The 24931-nt window shown below is 42.3% G+C and overlaps 1 protein-coding gene across 1 annotated transcript in view; it reads left to right on the top strand.

Moving 5' to 3' along the window:
- Positions 1-6212: 6212 nt before the first annotated feature.
- The window catches only part of LOC124146534 (glyoxylate/hydroxypyruvate reductase A-like), a 31524-nt gene continuing 12805 nt past the window's right edge, over positions 6213-24931 (top strand). Inside the window, exons 1-9 of the mRNA XM_048401744.1 lie at positions 6213-6346; positions 10625-10747; positions 12133-12170; positions 13981-14120; positions 15638-15711; positions 17633-17723; positions 19508-19628; positions 20828-21025; positions 22705-23444. Of these exons, the coding sequence (XP_048257701.1) occupies positions 6229-6346; positions 10625-10747; positions 12133-12170; positions 13981-14120; positions 15638-15711; positions 17633-17723; positions 19508-19628; positions 20828-21025; positions 22705-22791 (990 nt within the window). The 5' untranslated portion in view covers positions 6213-6228 and the 3' untranslated portion in view covers positions 22792-23444. The remainder of the gene's footprint in view (positions 6347-10624; positions 10748-12132; positions 12171-13980; positions 14121-15637; positions 15712-17632; positions 17724-19507; positions 19629-20827; positions 21026-22704; positions 23445-24931) is intronic.

Genomic DNA, 24931 nt, shown 5'->3' on the forward strand with positions numbered 1-24931 from the left:
ATTGTTCTCCATGTTGTATCGGAACCGGCTAGTCGGGCAATCATATGAAACCAGTGCTTCAGACTCTCTATCAGTAGTACTGCATTGAAGTAGTGTTTTCTTAACGGATGTAGATTTGGGCGTGTCCCGGGGGTCTCCGTAACAATTCAAGTGCACGTGTTGTATTTTTAGTTAACTGACCAATGACAGTCATTTTATACCATACATCGTCTACAAGAAACAAGAGCTCGAAATGAGGTCTGTTCGAAGTGAGTGTGCGTGAGTTGTGTTTAACGTCGCGTTAACAGTTTTTATATCACGGCGTGTCAGCGTATTTTAGAACAATAAAAAAGACAATTAAAATTAAGCAATTTGTAGATGTGAAAAACTTTGGTGAAACCCAGGAGCACGGTCATGGTTCTTATATACCATGCTGAGAATCACACGAGAGACAATTAAGTGAATGGAACCCACTACCAGTAGATCCTGGAATGACTAAGGGACGCAACTCTTTACGCTAAAACGTGACGTCTTGACCTCTGGGTCAGCCAAACCTTCTCATAGCCTGCGAAAAAGATCGGGTTCCCATTTAAAAGGGATGAAAACCGAAGTGGTAAACGTCTGAGACCTGCATCACTTCGGGCTTTCCTCCTACATTAAGCTGACACGCCGTGATATAACTGGAATACTGTTAAAAGCGGCGTTAAACCCAACTCACTCACTCACTCACTCATTTCAAATAATTGTCATAAATATAAAGTTACTGTATCACAAGAGGACATTAACATCAGAGGAGTTAAATATATTTGCAAACGTAATTCTCCCTTTATAATATTTCTGTAATGAGGAAAGAAAACTATTTTTCAAGTGAATATATTTCTTTACAGTCTTTACAGATTATGTATCAGACATATTTAACTATGACCTTACTGGTATTTAGATTAACATGATGCACGGAAAACGTAGACGACTTCACGACACGGTAACTAACAAGTCGTTTTAGTATTGACCCACGCATATACCTGAGGTGAAATGGGGTTTAACGTCGCGTACAAGATTATTGCACTTATATAGCGACGTGCATGCACGTGTGTGTGTGTGTGTGGCTGCTTGTACTAGCTCGGACTGATGCCGATTTATAGTGCTAGCACATTGAGATACCACGCCGCGGTTTAACATGAATACCCCACTCAGACACAGTATACTGACTCCCAGCCGACCAGTCCTTGTTTTAGCCCCTTAATGCCGAGCGCCAGACTGGGTAACAACAAGTACCATCTTTTAATGTCTTTGGGTATGACGCGGTCGGGGATCGAAGCCCGGACCTTCCGCTCTCCGTGCGGACGCTCTAACACTAGACCACGGAGGCGGTCGCATATACCTGAACATAATTAGCATACACCTGAACAGAATTAGATTCTCAGTACTTCGAAAATGTCTTCATCTAAAAAATTACTCGACGTAGCAAAGATACTAATATGAATACCTCAAAGGTATTTCTTTTTGAATATAAAATCCATAGCTTTTTGTATCGATGTTTGCCAGCTAAAACATTCAGAGAGATAGTTATAACATTTTTTTAATAAAGCTCGAGTCGGTAGCTAAAAAAAATATGTTGGAAATAAACTTAATAGATGAGAGTGCTTCGCGTAAAAATAACATCTCGATAGCAGATTCTTCAGTATAGTGAATGAATACGCCCATTCCCTTTTAATATTTCCTTTAAAGGATTTTTGAAATACACCACCTATTTTTTGCCATAAAAGAATTTTTTCAGGGATATATTTACATGGGTGTCACTGCATATGAAAAAAACATGTTATGAAAATATGGCACATGTTTGTTCAGATAATGGAATTTGTGGTCTGTTTGAGTTGGCATCCGCCACAATGAAATTATGATTCTAACATAAACAAAATACGGGATTTTAAATTGGGTCTGGAAATATATCTGTGAAAGGTTGAATTCAAACTGATGATCTGCAGAGATGGTCATAGTTGACACTGCCCGTTGAAAAAACGTTCAGGTGAGGTTGTCATGGAAACCGCTACAGTGCAAAGCTGAACTGAATCAACTCGATCTAGACGTCTGTGTGTGTCAACGCGTGTCTGAAATGTATGGAATCCTAGAAAGACATTGTTGCGTTGTCGGCATTCTAAATTCAAGCAAAAAGTGTCAAAATTAACTAAAGCACGACGATGCAACGACACAACATTTTGAACAATCTCGTGCTTTGAATATCATTTCTTTTTTACCAAAGAGCAACAAAACGACGGTCTTCAAAATCGAAATGTCGCCCTATCTAAAATGTGAAAATGTCGTTAAAATGTACCACAACGAGATAAACCTTGAAAAATGTGGCGTTGGCCAAAATGTCGCTTTGGTTGATTTTGTCAGATTTCTTTGTGTTGTTGGACAGCCTCCGTGGTCTAGTGGTAGAGTGTCCGCCCGCGTCAAACGAAAAGACGTTAAAATATGGTACTTGTTGTTACCTTGTCTGGCGCTCGACGTTAAAGGGCTAAAACAAGGACTGGTCGGCTCGGAGTCAGTATACTATGTCTCAGTGGGGTATTCATGTTAAACTGCGGCATGGTATCTCAGTGTGCTAGCACTATAAATCGGCATCAGTCCGAACTAGTACAAGCAGCCACACATACACACACGTGCATGCACGTCGCAATATGAATGCAATAATCTTGGACGTGAATTAAACCCGATTTCACCTCACCTGACCTTGCAACGATAATATGATGAAAGACGTTTTATGTCGTAGAGGGTAGGACAAGGTTGGCCAAGTCGTGGCAGGCGCCACCACAATTCGCTGTGCGCAGTTGCGACCCTTAGGCGTGACAGGCACCTATGATGGCGGGTTCGAATCCTGTATTCGCCCTGAACATGACTGTAAACACCAACCCGTGCTCCTGGACTTCATCAAATTTCCATAATTGCACCACACACCCCACACCCCACCCCCACCCCCACCCCCACGTACGTCTACTGACACGCCGTGTAACTGGAATACTGTTCAAAGCGGCGTCAAACCAAACTCACTCACACACTAAAATTAGTATTTACTCTACTTGTTGAATACGAAATATGATCGTGATTTACCTAAAATATGAACCTAGTAGATTGCGACTCTCACGTCCACGTCAACGCTGCTTAGGGCTATTCTCCGACATTAAACTAGCATGTTGTTTAAAGCGACGTTCAACAAAACTCCTTCCCTCACTTTCAGATCTTGTGTAGACAACAAGGGACAAGGTATGATACCGCCCCTTTTAGCCAACTAAAAATGCTAAATGTTTAAATACTGTCAGTTAAATCATCGAACTGGTTCATGTGATGGTCATCGTATCATTTTTTTATATCAATTACAAGTTTTGGACTTTTAGGATATAAGAATCAAAAGAAAATATACTGAACCAAATTAAAAACTTCACAATCCTAAAATTTTAACATTTTGACCAGTTATCATTGTGGGCCCTTATTGTGTATTTAAACAGTAATGACCACGTATTGTCTTCAGATGCCATACTTGTTAGCAGTCATTAACAAAAAGAGAAAAACACAAGAAAACAAAAGTCTTTACGGCCATTTGTCATGCCACGCCTTTCAAATGTGCAACGTGAACATGCCATCGGCATGTTGCAGACGGGAACGTCCGTAGCTGAAGTCGCAAGGACGATGGGCTGTAGTCGACGGACTGTTTATGATTTACAGACGCGTCTACAGCAAACGGGTACCACCACTGATCGCCCTCGGCCAGGTCGACCACGTGTGACGTCACATGCAGAGGATCGTCAGATTGTCTTACGTCACCTCCGTTACCGATTTTTGAGGGCTACATCAACCAGAAATGAACTGTTTAGGGGTAGACTGAGTGCGCAAACTGTTCGAAACCGTCTGAGAACTGCTCACCTTCAAGCACGACGGCCATACTGCCGGCCGATTCTGACTCAATTACACAGACGTCAACGTCAATTGTGGGCACAGCGACACTTACGATGGATTCAGAGGAAATGGAATCAAGTCGTCTTCAGTGATGAATCCCGATTTAATCTTCGATTTGCTGATAGTAAGGCGAGGGTGTGGAGGCGCCGTCATGAACGTTACGCCCAGTGTTGTGTACAGGAAGTTGACAGATTTCGAGGCGGAAGTGTCATGGTGTGGGGTGCTTTCTGTGGCAATGCACGTTCCAGGCTTCTTGTCATCCGTGACAACCTCAAAGCTGCTGCTTACCGCGACAAGGTACTGGCACCAGAACTTCTGCCTTTTATGGCAGCACATGAACCCGGGTTAATCTTCCAACACGACAATGCCAGACCCCACACAGCAATTTTGACAAGGAATTTCCTTCAGGATGCGGGAGTCAACGTCATGGACTGGCCGTATCCCGACCTCAATCCCATCGAACACGTCTGGGATGCTCTTGGCAGAAGTCTGCGAACTCTCCAGAACCAACCACAGAAATTGCAAGATCTTGGCACCATTTTGCAGCAACAATGGCGTCGTCTTCCCAATCATGTGTTCACAAGCATCACAAGGTCCATGCGGAGGCGTTGTGTGGCAGTTGTCAACGCACATGGTTTGCCATACACGCTACTGAACTTGTGTGCCATCAGATTCTCGTGCTTGGGACTTATGATTTAAACTGTTGATGTTATTACCGAATACCGTAGGTGCTTGGAACAAATTATGGTTACCACCGTTAATTAAAAATCCTTCTTTGGACATTAATGATTAAAAATTATCTTCTCTGATACATTTGTCCGTTGTATATCACATATGGGATTACTTTTAAAAATGTGAAGTTTTAATATGACTCAGTATACGTGAGGAAGTGATCCAAGATTTTTTTTTGCTCTTATTGTTTACAATGAAAATTATGCTTGGGTCAAAGACTTGCTCGTGTTCGAAGATTAAAAACATACACGTCCCGATATTAAATATTTAATATCAACCTTATTGACATATTCATCTCGAAAAAAGACACGCACTGTTCATATAATTCAATATTAAATATCCATATAAAAAAACATTATCCTGTTTTAATTCCTGACGAGCGTCCGTGTGTTTATACAAATTAGTGGCATACCAATATTGACTACAGAAACTGACATCGATTCACTAGTGACACGTTTTGTAACCATGACAATAGTTTTTACTTTTTTGCATCACGTGCTATGAGGGCAACACTTCAGCAGGTATCGTTGAGGTGAGGTGAAATGGGGTTTAACGTCGCGTCCAAGATTATTACACTTATACTTATATATATATATATATGGACGTGCATGAACGTGTGTGTGTGTGTGGCTGCTTGTACTAGACCGGACTGATGCCGATTAATAGTGCTAGCCCACTAAGATACCATGCCGCAGTTTAACATGAATACCCCACTCAGACACAGTATACTGACTCCGAGCCGACCAGTCCTTGTTTAAGCCCCTTAATGCCGAGCGCCAGACAGGGTAACAACAAGCACCATCTTTTTAAGTCTTTTGGTATGACGCGGCCGGGGATCGAATGGGACTTTTTGAGACATCTCCTGAGACCTACAGTAGGTACCCGGGTAGGGTCGGGTAATAGGTGGTGGGTACCCGCGTAGTAAATTTGGACTCGTCCCAGCCCTAATCCTTATCGACATTAATAATTACTTAAAGTCTAAATGTAGAACCGTTTCCGTTGTCTTGTGGTAGAGCGTCCGCCCGGAGAGCGGAAGGTCTTGAGTTCGATCTCCGGTCGCGTCATACCAAAAGACGTTGAATATTGCTGAGTGCGGCGTAAACAACAAAACAAACAACGTTGAAACATGGTTCTTGTTGTTACCCTGCCTGGCGCTCGGCATTATTAGGTAAAGGGCTAAAACAAAGACTGCATGGTCGGCTCGAGAGTCTGAGAGGGCGTATTCATGTTAAATTCATGCGGCATATCATGTGGGCAAGCACTATAAAATCGGCATCAATCCGAACTAGTACAAGCAGACACACAGATACGTGCAAGCACGTCGCTTTTGAAGTGCAATAATCTTGGACGCGACATAAGCCCCATTTCACCTCACCTCACCTTCAAATGTAATTAATGCTGTCTTGATGGATTTGAAAAAATATATATGTTTCACTGAACTGCGACGTCTAAGTGCCAAACATATGCACGCGCATGCATATCAATATCATAATCAGATCACACCTTTGAACAGCAGCTGGCGAAAGCGCGCTGTGGGAAGGGGGGTAACTCTAGCCTAGAACTATGGCCGCTGTTTCGCGAGGCTCCGTGGTTGTGGCGACGGCAATCCGTGATTTAGCTGCGTCGGTGAGAAGCTTATTACCAGATGTTGATGTTAATGTCATACAATTAGACAAAGCAGGTATGTTGAAACGTGTTTTATTCATGTTTGTTTTGCGATGACATAATAATAACGATACATAGGGAATACATGCATATAACATTATCAGCTGATTTGGACCATGGTGAGTTGTGTTGACATCAAAGGGCAAGGAAAGTATGCGGCGAGACGGAGAATGAGTTGTCTCATTTCGTAAGGTGTGGGACGAGTCCATATTGACCACCGGGTACCCACCCCACTATTACCCGACCCTAGCCGGGTACCCGCTGTAGGTCTCAAGTGATAGGTACAACATGCCCGATTGGGAATAGTTTGACCGTAGCGCTGGAAAAAACGTATTTAGATGTACAGGTATTAAAACGATCTGCTCATGCAAACACAGAAGTTGACTGAAGTTTTATCTTTATTCAAAAATATAAAAGTCATAAAGAAATGCGAACATTAGTGACATGTTGCGTAATTGGGCTGGGACGGGGCATTCGGGTACTGGATTTGGGTGGGTCCTGAGTCGGACCCGGGTACCCACAGGACTACCCTGACCAGTGGTTAGTCACATGATATATTGTTTAATGACAAAAACTCACTGTAGCTCAGTGGTTACACTACATGTCGCTAATCTTCTCATTTCTTTCTGATGATGCACACATTCCTGTGGACTTTTATTTGTTTGCGTAAGGATAAAGGTTCAGTCAACTTCAGTGCATGCATGATCTGATTGATTGATATATGTATCTAAATAGTTTTGGCCAGGGCTGCGGTAAAACAATTCCCAATCAGACATTTTGTTCCCAACTCTTGAGACCTGCAGTTGGTACCCAGGTAGGTTTCGGGTAATAGGGGATTGGGTACCCGGGTAGTAAATTTGGACTCGTCCCAGCCCTATTGTGTAAACATGGTGTTCTGGATAATTTTAGTCATTAAACTATATTACCCTATTCGACGTAATAAGCAATGGGTTTTATTCATGTTTTGTAGAAACATTAATTAGAAATAGGGGCCTCTTATCAGAGTTGAAAGATAAATTTCGTGGTTTATAGTGACAGCCTGAAATGTTTATGTACAACAGATATATTTTTCCAGAATTTAATTGCTCATAATTAAGGGTGCATATAACACACGAGTGTGTATTATACGCGAATAAATAAATCTTGATCATTGATCAATCGGAAGGGGTGCTAATTGGGTTTGTTACACTAGCCAATATATCAGCAAATATCGCAGCTTATTAGAGCGGGGCGTTTATTACGTCGAATACGGTATGTGACTTACCACGGGTCCAGGTAGTCCTGTGGGTACTTCATATCTTACTCACTACCCACCCAACACGAGTACCCGTGTTTACTCTCCCAGCCCTTGTGTGGGTTCTAAACTATAAATGCATATATCCTACAGACCACTTATTGTTTTCATTGTTTTATTTTCTGTATCATTGTTGATTTTATACAAAAAAATCACAATGTCTTAAACAGTTATAAAGATATAGGCCTCATTGTCAGCAGGATGAATGTTAAATGGTTTAAAGGGACAGGACATCAATCTGAATTGTTTGATAGTACACAATTGATAGTAGACACAATATATGGATAACAACCTCTTTAATACTGTAAAGGTGACGTTGCGGGACAGATCCTTATACCATTGTCAAGCAAGAGTGAGTAGAATAGGTCTTCAGCAACCCATGCTTGCCGTAAAAGGTGACTATGCTTGTCGTAAGACATGACTAACGGGATCGGGTGGTCAGGCTCGCTGACTTGGTTGATGCATGTCATCAATCCCAATTACGTGGATTGATGCTCATGATATTAATCACTGGATTGTCTGGTCCAGACTTGATTATTTACAGACCGTCGTCATATAGCTGGAATATTGCTGAGTGTGCCGTTAAACAACAAACCAAAAAACTTGGCTCTGCTCGCCCCATCCGTTTCTGCTTCAGTGACGGGACCACACAGAGGGCGTAGGTTTATCACGTGACCAGACTTTTCTCTTGTTTATATTCGGAACAAACGCCCTCATTCTGAAGAAAGAACAGGGGGCCCAATGCATGCCTTTCGGTTTGCTTTACATATTGTTTTGAAGAATTATATAGATATACTACTACAACCGCGAGAGTGAGGTGCATGACAATATGACTTTACACATCAAAGTGACTGTATACTGCTAGCTCTCCGTACATCTTTGATGACCGGACATAGAGGATAAATACGCAATTGGAATTAGATTTTCATGTTTGGGATATTTTCTCAATGAAAGGTACAATTTTCATGACAAATGTTTATCTAAAGGTGTAAAATCGACCAAAAATGAAACAGATGCCTCAGGCAGTGGGATCAGTCACCATTCATACCATAGCATCCATCACTCATTGATCCATCCTTTTTCCATCAGTCACCATCCATACTGTAGCATCCATCACCCATTGATCCATCCTTTATTCCATCCTTTACCCATGCATCACCATCCATACTGTAGCATCCATCACCCATTGATCCATCCTTTATTCCATCCTTTACCCATCCATCACCTTCCATACTGTAGCATCCATCACTCATTGATCCATCCTTTACCCATCCATCACCCTCTATTCTGTAGCATCCATCACTCATTGATCCATCCTTTACCCATCCATCACCAGCCATTCTGTAGCATCCATCACTCATTGATCCATCCTTTACCCATCTATCACCAGCCATTCTGTAGCATCCATCACTCATTGATCCATCCTTTACCCATCCATCACCAGCCATTCTGTAGCATCCATCACTCATTGATCCATCCTTTACCCATCTATCACCAGCCATTCTGTAGCATCCATCACTCATTGATCCATCCTTTACCCATCTATCACCAGCCATACTGTGGCATATATCACCCATGGATCCATCCTTTATCCATCAGTCACCATCCATACTGTAGCATCCATCACCTATTGATCCATCCTTTATTCCATCCTTACCCATCCATCACCATCCATACTGTAGCATCCATCACTCATTGATCCATCCTTTACCCATCCATCACATCCATTCTGTAGCATCCATCACCCATTGATCCATCCTTTACCCATCCATCACATCCATTCTGTAGCATCCATCACCCATTGATCCATCCTTTACCCATCCATCACCATCCATTCTGTAGCATCCATCACTCATTGATCCATCCTTTACCCATCCATCACCAGCCATTCTGTAGCATCCATCACTCATTGATCCATCCTTTACCCATCTATCACCAGCCATTCTGTAGCATCCATCACTTATTGATCCATCCTTTACCCATCCATCACCAGCCATTCTGTAGCATCCATCACTCATTGATCCATCCTTTACCCATCTATCACCAGCCATACTATGGCATATATCACCCATGGATCCATCCTTTTTCCATCAGTCACCATCCATACTGTAGCATCCATCACCCATTGATCCATCCTTTACCCATCCATCACCATCCATACTGTAGCATCCATCACGCATTGATCCATCCTTTACCCATCTATCACCAGCCATTCTGTAGCATCCATCACTCATTGATCCATCCTTTACCCATCTATCACCGTCCATACTGTAGCATCCATCACTCATTGATCCATCCTTTACCCATCCATCACATCAATTCTGTAGCATCCATCACCCATTGATCCATCCTTTACCCATCCATCACATCCATTCTGTAGCATCCATCACCCATTGATCCATCCTTTACCCATCCATCACCATCCATTCTGTAGCATCCATCACTCATTGATCCATCCTTTACCCATCCATCACCATCCATTCTGTAGCATCCATCACTCATTGATCCATCCTTTACCCATCTATCACCAGCCATTCTGTAGCATCCATCACTCATTGATCCATCCTTTACCCATCCATCACCAGCCATTCTGTAGCATCCATCACTCATTGATCCATCCTTTACCCATCTATCACCAGCCATACTATGGCATATATCACCCATTGATCCATCCTTTACCCATCCATCACCATCCATACTGTAGCATCCATCACGCATTGATCCATCCTTTATTCCATCCTTTACCCATGCGTCACCATCCATACTGTAGCATCCATCACCCATTGATCCATCCTTTACCCATCCATCACCATCCATACTGTAGCATCCATCACCCATGGATCCATCCTTTATTCCATCCTTTACCCATGCGTCACCATCCATACTGTAGCATCCATCACCCATTGATCCATCCTTTATTCCATCCTTTACCCATCCATCACCGTCCATACTGTAGCATCCATCACCCATTTATCATCCATGCATCTGTGTGATCTCCAGGCTTGGTGCCAGCGAGCAGCCTGTGTCAAGTCAGTGGAGTGGTCCTCTGTGACCCAAAGGTGGTGGTGCAACTAATTGGCCAGAGTGATCTCCCCTTGAAATGGGTTCAGTCAACATGGGCAGGTTAGTAATTGTTTATTGGATTCCTGAGAGTTAAATCTTTCTTCTACTTATTGCCAATGGGAAGAAATCAAGAATAGACTGTCCCATGTACTGGTTCTGATTTAGCTGAAAAGATTTTTGAGCATAGTCTGTTTCATTGTATATGTCAGTACAAGAGCCAGCCAACATTTAGTTCTCTGTTGATCTTTATAATTTGGTTTGTAAAACGACCTTTTGCCAACTTTGACCGACCAATGAAATAACAAGAAGACAACATTAGCCAATCAGAAAGCAGCATTCTAGAGCTATTAGAAACTAGTTTCAAACTGGCGACTTCTATTCCAGATTATGATATTAAAAATATTTTGACAAAGTTCTTGATACAAAATTTAAAAACTGAACAAAAGAACATTCTGGAATGTCTAATTGATGGCTGAGATTTTACGGCAGTACTTCCCACTGGCTATACAGTCTCCTCCGAGAGATAGACAATGATTTGGACGGAATCAGTCGTATAGCCCGTAACTGTCATTTGGAATACCCCTGACCCCTGTCAACCTTATCGAGGTTGCATGATTGGAAAACTCATTCAGACAGTCACTTTCCCAATCTGGTAAGCACCAATCTGATTGGTCGTTCTGACATGACCCTTAATGGAATGTCCTCAGATCTTTGTTTTGTGGTAACAAAGACTATGATTTGCTTTTTGTGATTTGTGATTTGTGAAGTGCCTGTCTTTGGTGACATTTTAGACAAGTGACTTCATATGCAGGGATATGCTGTAGCATTTCTTTATATTTTGAGTCCTCATAAGTAAGATAAGAACCATGAAGTGTAAAACTATGTCCCCCTTAGCTTGTCTGCATTTCTTGAATATTTTAAATCTTGAAATTAACATGAGCGTGAATTAAATGCGAAAAATGTAAGTGGTGTCGCTTTAAATAAACTTCGCATTTATGTTTCCAAAGTGACTATCAACAATAAGATGGCCTAACTGCACACTATGGATAGCGGAAATACCAGCTTGAATTGGACACCAACAACTACCGGGGTATATATTTCATGTCACGGTTTAATGAGCATTAGTTGTATACACACAAATGTCATTCAAAGACTAGAAACTACACAATGGGCATCCGGTGAGTTATCACTGCTTGGGTCAAGAGTTCTACTCACTCGTGTCAAACTCGGCATCATTGGGTTCTCCAGCAGTCCAGATAGACGCCACCCACGCAACACTATGCCAACAGGACCCAACGCGCTCCGATAGGCTTCATCACACTTATCCTCAGATCACATTAACATTTTTGGCTAGGGGTCAGCAGTCGTATTAACTTGGAGAAGCATTTTTCATGATTTCAAGTATATATATATTAAAAAATTCACATTTGTTAAATTAATTTCAGGGGTGGAGTCCATCATGTCGGCTGTACAGGAGAGTAAGGTACACATGTTTTTGTTTACATAAGTGAGTGAGTTAAAATTTAACGTCGCATCGGCATTATCGCATCCATATAGCGACAGTGGGTATAGTGTTACCCCTCACATGCTGTACCCAAGTGGGGAATCGAAACCCGGGTCTTCTGCTACCCTTCCAGACCCGTTTTTGTTTAGAATCAAGGAACTTTTAAACATTTGTTAAATTTAATAATTCAATTCTTTTTTAATACATCATTGTATTTCAACACAAAAACTAATGAGATGGAACATTCATCAAATACTGTTTTGGAATAAGAAAGAAGATGATCATCAATGGAAGGAGTATGGATAAAACACAAGTTGATAACAAATGTATTTTGCCATTATTAACAGACCATAACAGATCAAAATATATGCATTTGTGTTTTGGAGAATAACAGCTCCAGATAAGCTGGGTATTTGTGTAAAATATGCAAAATAAATCGATATTACCCAATTAATTTTGACTTGCTTGCGTACAAATAGGCATGAAAAATGTCAAAACCCAAATAGTATAACATATTACACGCTGCCTGTAAGTACCCAATGTATCTTTTTCAGCTTGCATACCAGTATTTCTTCACAGACCTTTATTTATAAATCAAATGGAGGCATCACACACATGAACTCTACTGCAGTGTATAAATGCATAAAAAGTCGCTATGTCTTGCATATTGTTTATTAGGTATTCTATCTTTTTCAACTAGCATAGCTTTATTTCTTTATAGATCTTATTTTATATTGATCGAATGCAGGCATCACGCCTACATGAACACTACAGCAGTGAATAGTGCATAAAAGGGATCTGGGTCTCGCTTATTATTCTCACCACAAAGTGAGATAGGGTATATACAGAAAGGGAATTCATCCGTTCTCTTTTTTGTTCGTTCGCTTCTCCGTTTGATTTTTTGTCCTTTAGCTAAGGATGTGATCTGTGGGATGACTCCATGCCCTGCTACATACTCCCCCTTCAACAGAAGGCAGATCCCGGGCCACATAATTGGCTACTGAGGCTTATTTTGCTCAAATTTAATATGAACGTGCTCAGCCCCACGATGGGCGCCAATGTAGTGGCCATAAAATTTCCGAGTACCGTAATGGGATTTGAACCACGGACCTTCTGATCCGAGGTCGGACGCCTTGTCCACATGATCAAAGAGGTTAACCCCGTCAGCAAGCTGACAAATGTCTACTTGTTGGGGTAAAAATACCCATTAGACCTGACCCAAGGGAATACAAATATATTTTGAATACCCATCGTGAATGATAACTTGTGAAGAAAATGCTCAATAGCTCAAGAAACTATCTGGAACCCAGAAGAATATTATAATGGTTCATATCCATCAGATCGGACATTTTACTTGGTTTGATACTCCTCTCCATCAAGCTATCAAATCAGAGTAAAATATCTGATTTTAATGATAATAATATTTCTAATGTAATTTGGACTGCTTCAGTGGTCTAGTGGTAGAGCATCCGCCCGGAGTTCGATCCCTGGCCGCGTCATTCCGAAAGACGTTAAAATATGGTACTTGTTGCTACCCTGTCTGGTGTTCAGCATTAAGGTGCTAAAACAAGGACTGGTCGGCTTGGAGTCAGCATACTATGTCTGAGTGGGGTATTCATGTTAAACTGCGGCATGGTATCTCAGTGAGCTAGCACTATAAATCGGCATCAGTCTGAACAAGTTCAAGCAGCCACACAAACACACACGTACATGCACGTCGCTACATAAGTGCAATAATTTTGGACGTGACGTTAAACCCCATTTCACACCACCTCAAATGTCATTTCAGATGCAGCCGACCTTCACCTTTACCCGAACTGGAGAAGGGTATGGCCAGGTTATTGGGGAGTATGTCATCGGACATGTCATAGCTCATGAAAGAAAATTCAAACAAATGTTCAAAACCAACGAATCAAGAATTTGGGATGCGTGAGTATTACGATCAGACAAAGAAGATATAAGATTCCTTCCCTATCTTTCCTGTTAAGATTCAAGGGCAGAGTACGACCCCAGTACCCTACATTTGATCTTGGTTCAAATGACTCACAGCTACAATAGCTGGACCCTCCAACGAAATTACATTGTACGTCCTGAATAGAATGAGCTGTGATGTCATCAATACTTTATTTGCTTCGTTGCATACTGTGTCAAATACAATATGAACTCTTGCAGCTTATAGCAGGAGGACTTCTCCCCCTGTCATATTACACATGAGAACTCTTGAAGTAAAAGACTTCAGGTTCCATTAGGCTAAAAAAATAACAGTCTTGGTTCACAGGCACAGCCTGCATCATCATAAAGTTTGCTGCACGTTTCGTTTTTATTTCCACTTTTTTTAGAAACCAAAAAATTCTTCGATTCAAATACTGTATTCTAGTACAGTAAACTATGTTTGTTACGAACACGCTTATAACGGCCTGCCTGATTTAACAAACTTATTTTTTAGTCCCGGACATTTGTTGTATATATTCTGTACACCTGCTAATAACGAACTACGGTTATTACGAACTAAACTTTGTGGTCGCTTTGAGTTCGTTATATCCGTATTTTACTGTATTATATTCATCAAGGAATACATTTATGTAAGCAGGCCCTTTTCTAGGGTGATTGTACACAATTTTTTATTTGGTTACACAACTGTTTATTATTGGTTACGTACCAGGTAAAAAAAAAAAGACACCACCCACCCGCACTATATTTTCAAAAAACATTGCCTGAGAACCAATTGTTTAATTTTTTTAAGCCTTAGCTATATATTCCAAATATTTTAGAGCTTTGCCACATTCATAAGCAGGGCTCGATTTAGGGAAGTTGAGTTACCTTGCACCAGGTCCATGTTGACAAAACCAGGTTGCGCTTGGTCCCATAAAGTTATCAAAGATGAAACAGAGATTCATATCTACTCTACATAAATACAATCTCATTTTTCTGATTACCTCTATCATTATTTTATAAAAATCATTAATTTACATAAATTAGTAAAAGGCGACTTTGCTTGTCGTAAGAGGCAACTAACGGGATCGGGTGGTCCGGCTCGCTGACTTGGTTGAAGCATGTCATCGATCCCAATTGCATGGATTGATGCTCATGCTGTCAATCACTGGATTGTCAGGTCCATATTGATTATTTACAAACAAACAAACATGAATTAATGATGCTGTGTCGTAAGACAGAATAGGACATCAGTCCCTGATAAGAGTATGGTTTGAATGGTTTCTGATCTCAGCCTCGAAATTTGTGCCAAATCAGTGACAAGAGGTTTTAATTCCACAAGCCCGAACTTGGATATCAGCATCATTTTCAGTATATTGGTGATCAGACTGGTGACTTGCCTGACTGCCATATGTCATACATATAGAAGCTCAGGTCCATCTGTTTCCCTTCCCATTTGTGTCGTTATGTTTTCATATTTCCTTTTTTGAAGGAAGGTTTATTTTCTTTCACAGAAATTACAAGTATATCCGTTCTTTGTCAACTTTAACCATTGGGGTGCTTGGGCTGGGACAGATTGGTACAGAAAGTATGTACGCATGTATACACAATAACTTGTAGCCGGTACACGAGGGGTACATGGGGTTTTATGCATCCCACGTCAGATTTTGGTGAGTGGTATAAAAACTAACGAGGGAAGCATAAAACCCCATGTACCCCGAGTGATCCTGCTACAACAAATTTATCCTACCAATATGTTTTAATATGACATTGTAAATGAATAAAACAAATTCAAAACTGATAGAAAACAGCTGTCCAATTGAGCTGATGTTAACATGTGTTATGTCGCGTGTTTCCATTGACTCTGAAAAAGCTTCCAGTTTTTTGCTTTGAAATGGGTAAAAGGGATTTATTCTGCCTCTCAGAAATCCGCATGCAGCCTGACTTGCTCATGGAGGGGTATATGTGATTTATTCCCCCGCTGAGGAATTTATTGCATTTTCATTGCATGCATTTTCCTGATACGTTATTTTGAAATGTAGATCAGACACATGTTTTAGGGATGTGGTGTTATGGTACCAGTGATGTGTGTTGGGTGTGGTGGTTGTGATATGTGGTGGGGTTGGAAGGGGTTATGTGTGGTGGTGGATGTGATGGTGGTTGTGATGGTGGTTGTGGTGATATGTGGTAGGGTTGGAAGGGGTTATGTGTGGTGGTGGATGTGATGGTGGTTGTGGTGATATTTGCTGGGGTTGAAAGGGGTTATGTGTGGTGGTGGATGTGATGGTGGTTGTACTGATATGTGGTGGGGTTGAAAGGAGTTGTGTGGTGGTGGATGTGATGGTGGATGTGGTGATATGTGGTGGGGTTGGAAGGGGTAATGTGTGGTGGTGGATGTGATGGTGGTTGTGGTGATATGTGGTAGGGTTGGAAGGGGTTATGTGTGGTGGTGGATGTGATGGTGGTTGTGGTGATATGTGGTGGGGTTGAAAGGGGTTATGTGTGGTGGTGGATGTGGTGGGGTTGGAAGGGGTTATGTGTGGTGGTGGATGTGATGGTGGTTGTAGTGATATGTGGTAGGGTTGAAAGGAGTTGTGTGGTGGTGGATGTGATGGTGGTTGTGGTGATTTGTGGTGGGGTTGGAAGGGGTTATGTGTGGTGGTGGTTGTGGTGATATGTGGTGGGGTGAAGGGGGAAGTGATGGAGGGTACGGAAGGAGATAATGGTGCTGTATGTTGTTGGTAGTGGTACTATTCAGTGTTGGTTGGGGTGGTAACAGCAGTTGTGAATTGATGGTGGGCTTGGCTTTAGGTTATGTTCAAATTGACATGCATAAAATTCTGTCACCAATTTTGTGCAGGAGTGTAAGGCTAGACGTCCTCAAAACCCACACTGACCCCACATACCCAACCCAAAAAACCCACCCCCACATACCCACTCCCACATACCCACTCCCACATACCCACATCCACATACCCACCCCCACATACCCTCCCCCACATACCCACCCCCACAAATCCACCCCCACATACCCACCCCCACATACCCATCCCCATAAACCCATCCCCACATACCCACCCCCACATACCCACCCCTACATACCCACCCCCACATACCCACCCCCACATACCCACATCCACATCCCCATACCCAGCCCCACATACCCACCCTCACATACCCGTCTAATTATTTGCGGTATGGACTTGAGTTATTAAAAATAGAATGGAATTACCCAGAAGTGGTATTTCCGAAACCTAACCCATCAGATGTCTCCGTTTGTTGGAACCTCCAAACATTATTGTTGCTGACACAGTTTGATGTGTCTGCTTTTGTCTCTTCATTATATAATAGAACAATTATAGATTTTATATGAGGTCACTAACTGTTTCTATGAAACCCCCACAAGTAGTATCTACTTGACACTTAATGGTGTCATGCAACCTCCAGAAAGGTAGGCCTAGCTGCCATGTATCGGAGTTTGACATGTTCTTGCCAACATTTCTTTACAGTTACCCGAATGTGCAAAGCCATGGGGATGACAGTATGGGGGCTGGCAACAGGGCAACAGAAATCTGATCATCCGTATGTCGATGAATTCAGGTATGTGGTCATACGAAAATGTTTATTATGTTTATGTGGTTGATGTTTATTCTGTAGCCCATTGTTCTTACATACATAGGCATCAGTTCTGTGGCAGGACTCTAATCCGTAAACTATTGCCCATTGTTCTTACATATGTAGGACTCCGATCTATGGTGGGACTCTAATCCGTAAACTATGACCCATTGTTCTTACATATGTAGGACTGAGATCTATGGCGGGACTCTAATCCGTAAACTATGACCCATTGTTCTTACATATGTAGGACTGAGATCTATGGCGGGACTCTAATCCATAAACTATGGCCTATTGTTCTTACATATGTAGGACTCAGATCTGTGGCGGGACTCTAATCCGTAAACTATGACCCATTGTTCTTACTTATGTAGGACTCCGATCTATGGCGGGACTCTAATCCGTAAACTATGGCCCATTGTTCTTACATATGTAGGACTCCGATCTATGGCGGGACTCTAATCCGTAAACTATGACCCATTGTTCTTACATATGTAGGACTCCGATCTATGGCGGGACTCTAATCCGTAAACTATGGCCCATTGTTCTTACATATGTAGGACTGAGATCTGTGGCGGGACTCTAATCCGTAAACTATGACCCATTGTTCTTACATATGTAGGACTCCGATCTATGGCGGGACTCTAATCCGTAAACTATGGCCCATTGTTCTTACATATGTAGGACTCCGATCTATGGCGGGACTCTAATCCGTAAACTATGGCCCATTGTTCTTACATATGTAGGACACCGATCTATGGCGGGACTCTAATCCGTAAACTATGGCCCATTGTTCTTACATATGTAGGACTGAGATCTATGGCGGGACTCTAATCCGTAAACTATGACCCATTGTTCTTACATATGTAGGACTCAGATCTGTGGCGGGACTCTAATCCGTAAACTATGGCCTATTGTTCTTACATACTGTAAATCTTGAAATTAACGCGAGTGTGAATTAAATGCGAAAAATGCAAGTGGTCTTGGCTCGCATTTTTAAACATAGCATTTATATCAACAATAAGACATTTTGGATAGCAGAAATACCAACCTAGACATATGCTGAAAACAAACAACTATGTATTCCACATCACTGTTTATTGAGCAGCACTTGTAACAAGTATATAAACAACGTCATTCAAACACTAATTACATCCTGTGAATTGTCACTGCTGGGGTCAAGACAACAGTTCTACTCACTTGTGTCATCACTGATCACACCTGCAAGTCCAGACAGATGCCACCCACGCAACACAGTGTCTTTGTTCTTTGCGACTGCATCAAAGGCCAACACGAGCCTGTTCTTACGTATGTAGGACTGAGATCTGAATCAAACGAGTGAATTCAGTGGTCCTTAACTTCTTTTTCAATGTATATATCATGTGCAGTAGAATCTGTGTAATCTATCGCCGGGGGGGGGACTTATGCTAATTAGCAGTCCAAACAAACTTGATTTAAATCCCTCAAATACTGGTTTGTCCGTCTACTTGTTGAGGTTTAATGAAGAATTGACTTCAATATTTTTAGGTATTAATGTAATAAAGTGGTGTTAACACAGTTTTTGATGTTTATGCCTCCATTAATGCAAAAGATATTAAAGATAATTCTTATAAATAAATAGGTAAACAATAATAACTTCATCACAGTCTGTTTTATTCAGTAACACAGAAAGACTGTAGATGAGGGTGTCCTTGTACCCTAATGGTGTGGATAATTGCTCATCAAATCAATCACTGGTTTACTGACTTTAGAATGTGTTCCATCTCCAGGTGTAACAATGACCTCTGTGACCTGCTTTCTAACTGTGACTACATCTGCAACATCCTTCCGAGCACTCCACTCACCCGGAATCTTCTGTCTGGGGAGGTCCTTGCTAGTTGTGCAAAGAGGGTAGGCCATGCTATTAATGTTGCCCTACTCCTAGAACCTTCTGTCTGGGGAGGTGCTTGCTAGTTGTGCACAGAGGGTAGGCCTTGCTATTAATGTTCCCCACACCCAGAACCTTCTGTCTGGGGAGGTCCTTGCTAGTTGTGCAAAGAGAGTAGGCCATGCTATTAATATTCCCCACACCCAGAACCTTCTGTCTGGGGAGGTGCTTGCTACTTGTGCAAAGAGGGTAGGCCATGCTATTAATATTCCCCACACCCAGAACCTTCTGTCTAGGGAGGTCCTTGCTAGTTGTGCAAATAGGATAGGCCTTGCTTTTAATGTTGCCCCACTCCCAGAACCTTCTGTCTAGGGAGGTGCTTGCTAGTTGTGCAAATAGGATAGGCCTTGCTTTTAATGTTGCCCCACACCCAGAACCTTCTGTCTGGGGAGGTCCTTGCTAGTTGTGCAAAGAGAGTAGGCCATGCTATAAATGTTGCCCTACTCCCAGAACCTTCTGTCTAGGGAGGTGCTTGCTAGTTGTGCAAATAGGATAGGCCTTGCTATAAATGTTGCCCCACACCGAGAACCTTCTGTCTGGGGAGGTCCTTGCTAGTTGTGCAAAGAGGGTAGGCCTTGCTATAAATGTTGCCCTACTCCCGGAACCTTCTGTCTAGGGAGGTGCTTGCTAGTTGTGCAAAGAGGATATGCCTTGCTTTTAATGTTGCCCCACACCCAGAAACTTCTGTCTGGGGAGGTCCTTGCTAGTTGTGCAAATAGGATAGGCCTTGCTTTTAATGTTGCCCCACACCTAGAAACTTCTGTCTGGAGAGGTGCTTGCTAGTTGTGCAAAGAGGATAGGCCTTGCTTTTAATGTTGCCCCACAATTAGAAACTTCTGTCTGGGGAGGTGCTTGCTAGTTGTTCACAGAGGGTAGGCCATGCTGTTTATGTTGCCCCACACCCAGAACCTTCTGTCTGGGAGGTCCTTGCTTCTTGTACGGAAAGGTTTGGCCTTGCTTAATGCTGCCAGAGAAAGAATGTGTTAAATGGTCAAAGAAAATGCAACCAAGCAGTTGTTCAAATTGCACAAAATTTGCAAGAAGTATGACATATTCGATGCAGTAAAAGTTTATCACTGATTCCATTTGGTGTTTGTGTGTCACAATAACTTTTACCTTTGAGTATATCATTCACACAGATAATTATCTCACTTTGTCGCAGAAAAGTGTCCTCATCAACGTGGGTCGTGGTGATATCATTGATGAAGATAGTGTCATCAATGCTGTGAACCAAGGCTGGATTGGCGGAGCAATACTTGACGTGTTTGCCAAAGAACCTCTTCCAGAAAGTAGTCGACTGTGGACTTTGCCGAATGTAACAGTTTCCCCTCATGTCTCTGGTCCAAGTCAGCCCTCACAGGTATGGATGATCCCATGCAGGTCTGGGTTAGAATTGGTCTTCAGCAACTCATGCTTGTCTTTAGAGGCGACTGGGGATTGGGTGGTCAGACTCAGTGACTTGATTGATGCATGTCATCATATCCCAAATGCTTGGATTGATGCTCATGAATGCACTCACTGGGTTGTCTGATCCAGACCTGGTTATTTAGAGTCCGCTGTCATATGGCTGGGATATTCCTGAGTCTGGCGTTAAACAACAAACACAGGTATGGTAGAGCGTTATGTGACAGATACAATGTGTTCCCCAGCTTGATTCCATGTGCCACTTCTGCCAGCATTGCAGGAACTAATATTTGATGAAAATATTTGCCCGGGATAACTACCTGACTGCCGGCCCGTGGTTGGTAACTTTTCTGTCGGGCTTCAGGAAATTATCCTCCACCTGTCCACTGTCTGGCAGATAATGTTAGCCTATTTACATATTCAGTTTTGTTATAACTCCTTGTAGATTCTTAATTAAAACACATATGTGACGTCATTCTATTGTTTGAACGCTCCATTATTTTTCAGGAATGGAGAGTTGCTTGTCAACTGTACATTATCTTGAAGCAGCATTTGAATTTTTCAAATATTTTCAACTACAGAATATTTTGTCAGAGTGTAAAAGTAGGGATGAGTTTTAAGTAGGGTAAGCCTCAACCCCTGCGGGGCCTCTCCTCCATTATTTTTAAGGAATGGAGAGTTACTCGGACATTCCCCTTTACGTAATTATTTTTGCATTATTACTACTGAATCAAGACGTGGCTTTTGATTTTATATTGTCTGCTATGCTAGTCCCACTGCGTATGTTGGAAGTGAGGCTGCTGGGAAAATCTAATGTTGTGAGTCGTGTTGTGGTCTTCAGCAACCCATACTTGCCGTAAAAGGCGACTATGCTCATCGTAAAAGGCGACTAACGGGATCGGATGCTTGGATCGATGCTCATGATATCAATCACTGTATTGTCTGGCCCAGACTCGATTATTTACAGACCGCCATCATATAGCTGGAATATTGCTGAGTTTGGCGTTTAACAACAAACATGTTGTGAGAAAGTGTGTTAGCATTGCTGCTGTGACAGGTTGTCCTTATGTGAGTGTATGTGAATCTAAAGAAGAATAAAGAAGCAAAGTGTCTACTGCGGTTGATTTGGTTATTTAGACTGGCATTAGCAATGGCTTCTCATACTTTTGCTGTTTTTCAATATTTATGAGGGGGCACGTTGGCCCAGTCGTCTAAGGCGCTGCGATTCGCTGTGCAGAGTTGCGTCCCTTGGGCACGCCAGAAACCTTTCATTGTGGGTTCAAATCCCGGTTCGCCCTGATTATATTTCTAGGTTTGTCAGCACCATACCCGTGCTTGTGGGTTTCTCTGAAGTGGTAAATGTCTGACACCTGCCTCACTTTTTTTGTATTTGTTCCAAAAAATCCTTAAAAGATCAGAGTAATGTCAAAGTCACTGCCATAACCATGGTAACATGGATATTGTGTAAGCTGGCTGCGATTGGCTACGATTGGGCTATTTCAATACCTGCATGCAAGGCAGTAATACAACTTTTGATTTATCATGTCTCTAGTTACCCAGAGGGCATCAGACTGGAACCTAGCCTCCTTCCACACTCCTCCAATATATATGTTACTTACCCTTGTTCTTTTTCAGGTTGCGGAGGGATTTGGGAACAACTATCGACTATTTTGTGAGGGAAGTCCTCTAAAATTCCAGGTCGATTGGAAAAAAGGATATTGATTGATGTTTATGAAGAGCTTACACCAACGAAGAAATGTCTCACTCACTAATTTACTTCACATTGTATCCTGATTATATTCAGGCCAACCAATGAAAAAATGAGACTGCAATAAAAATTGTGTCTACAATGCACGATGAAATGGCAGCGTAAAACAATCACCGCAAATCTGAGAGCATGCTGCCAAAAACATGGAAATCGCAGCACTAAAGCAAACCGACCACAATGTTCCAAACTTCTGGTAAGCTGGAATAAGTTGAATTGTGACCTGACAATTAACCTTGTATGACTATGTATGAGGTCAGGCCACTGGTGCGTACCAGTTTGAAGAAAGGGGTAGTGGGTGGTCCGCGATTAGTGGGACGATGGATATGTGCGTGTCCTGTTCTAGTGTTCGAGTTCTAGTGGCGAGTTTAAAAGGACATGATGGTACTGCTGATGTGAGGCACCATGGGAGCATAGTCAAATTCATCATCATGACCTGCACATGCACAACATTTGTGCACCCTCTCTACTTGTAAAAAAACAAATTCTGTGCACCGCCTACTTGTCAGAAACGCGCTTTGTGAGTTGGTTCAACTTGTTGTGGCTTACCAGTAGTCATGCACAGAAGAGAGAGATTTTCCGTCATGTCACAAGGATCAACAAACAGTGAGTGAGTGAGTGAGTTGGGTTTAACGCCGCTTTTAACAGTATTCCAGTTATATCACGGCGTGCCAGCTTAATGTGGGAGGAAAGCCCAAAGTGATGCAGGTCTAAGACGTTTACCACTTCGGTGAAACCCACGAGCACGGGTATGGTGCTGACAAACCTAGAAACATAATCGGGGCGAACCGGGATTCGAACCCACAATCATAGGTTTCTGGCGTGCCCAAGGGACGCAACTCTGCACAGCGAATCGCGGCGCCTTAGTTGACTGGGCCACCCGTGCCCCCTCAACAAACAGTGAGAATTTACATCTCACAGCACTAATACAATAATACACATCTAGAATATTCTATCAGCACTGTATGACAGTTTGGTAGGTTATGGTCTTTTTGTTTTAGTGGCCTGTGTATTGAGCCTGATTTTATCCTGGGTGTATTGAGCCTGATTTTATCCTGGGTGTATTGAGCCTGATTTTATCCTGGGTGTATTGAGCCTGATTTTATCCTGGGTGTATTGAGCCTGATTTTATCCTGGGTGTATTGAGCCTGATTTTATCCTGGGTGTATTGAGCCTGATTTTATCCTGGGTGTATTGAGCCTGATTTTATCCTGGGTGTATTGAGCCTGAGTTTATCCTGAGTGTATTGAGCCTGAGTTTATCCTGGGTGTATTGAGCCTGATTTTATCCTGGGTGTATTGAGCCTGAGTTTATCCTGGGTGTATTGAGCCTGAGTTTATCCTGGGTGTATTGAGCCTGATTTTATCCTGGGTGTATTGAGCCTGATTTTATCCTGGGTGTATTGAGCCTGAGTTTATCCTGGGTGTATTGAGCCTGAGTTTATCCTGGGTGTATTGAGCCTGAGTTTATCCTGGGTGTATTGAGCCTGAGTTTATCCTGGGTGTATTGAGCCTGAGTTTATCCTGGGTGTATTGAGCCTGATTTTATCCTGGGTGTATTGAGCCTGATTTTATCCTGGGTGTATTGAGCCTGATTTTATCCTGGGTGTATTGAGCCTGATTTTATCCTGGGTGTATTGAGCCTGATTTTATCCTGGGTGTATTGAGCCTGATTTTATCCTGGGTGTATTGAGCCTGAGTTTATCCTGGGTGTATTGAGCCTGAGTTTATCCTGAGTGTATTGAGCCTGAGTTTATCCTGGGTGTATTGAGCCTGATTTTATCCTGGGTGTATTGAGCCTGAGTTTATCCTGGGTGTATTGAGCCTGAGTTTATCCTGGGTGTATTGAGCCTGATTTTATCCTGGGTGTATTGAGCCTGATTTTATCCTGGGTGTATTGAGCCTGAGTTTATCCTGGGTGTATTGAGCCTGAGTTTATCCTGGGTGTATTGAGCCTGAGTTTATCCTGGGTGTATTGAGCCTGAGTTTATCCTGGGTGTATTGAGCCTGAGTTTATCCTGGGTGTATTGAGCCTGATTTTATCCTGGGTGTATTGAGCCTGATTTTATCCTGGGTGTATTGAGCCTGATTTTATCCT

The sequence above is a fragment of the Haliotis rufescens genome, unplaced genomic scaffold (assembly GCF_023055435.1).
Source record: "Haliotis rufescens isolate VD_foot unplaced genomic scaffold, xgHalRufe1.0.p SCAF_23, whole genome shotgun sequence".
NCBI classification, from domain to species: domain Eukaryota; kingdom Metazoa; phylum Mollusca; class Gastropoda; order Lepetellida; family Haliotidae; genus Haliotis; species Haliotis rufescens.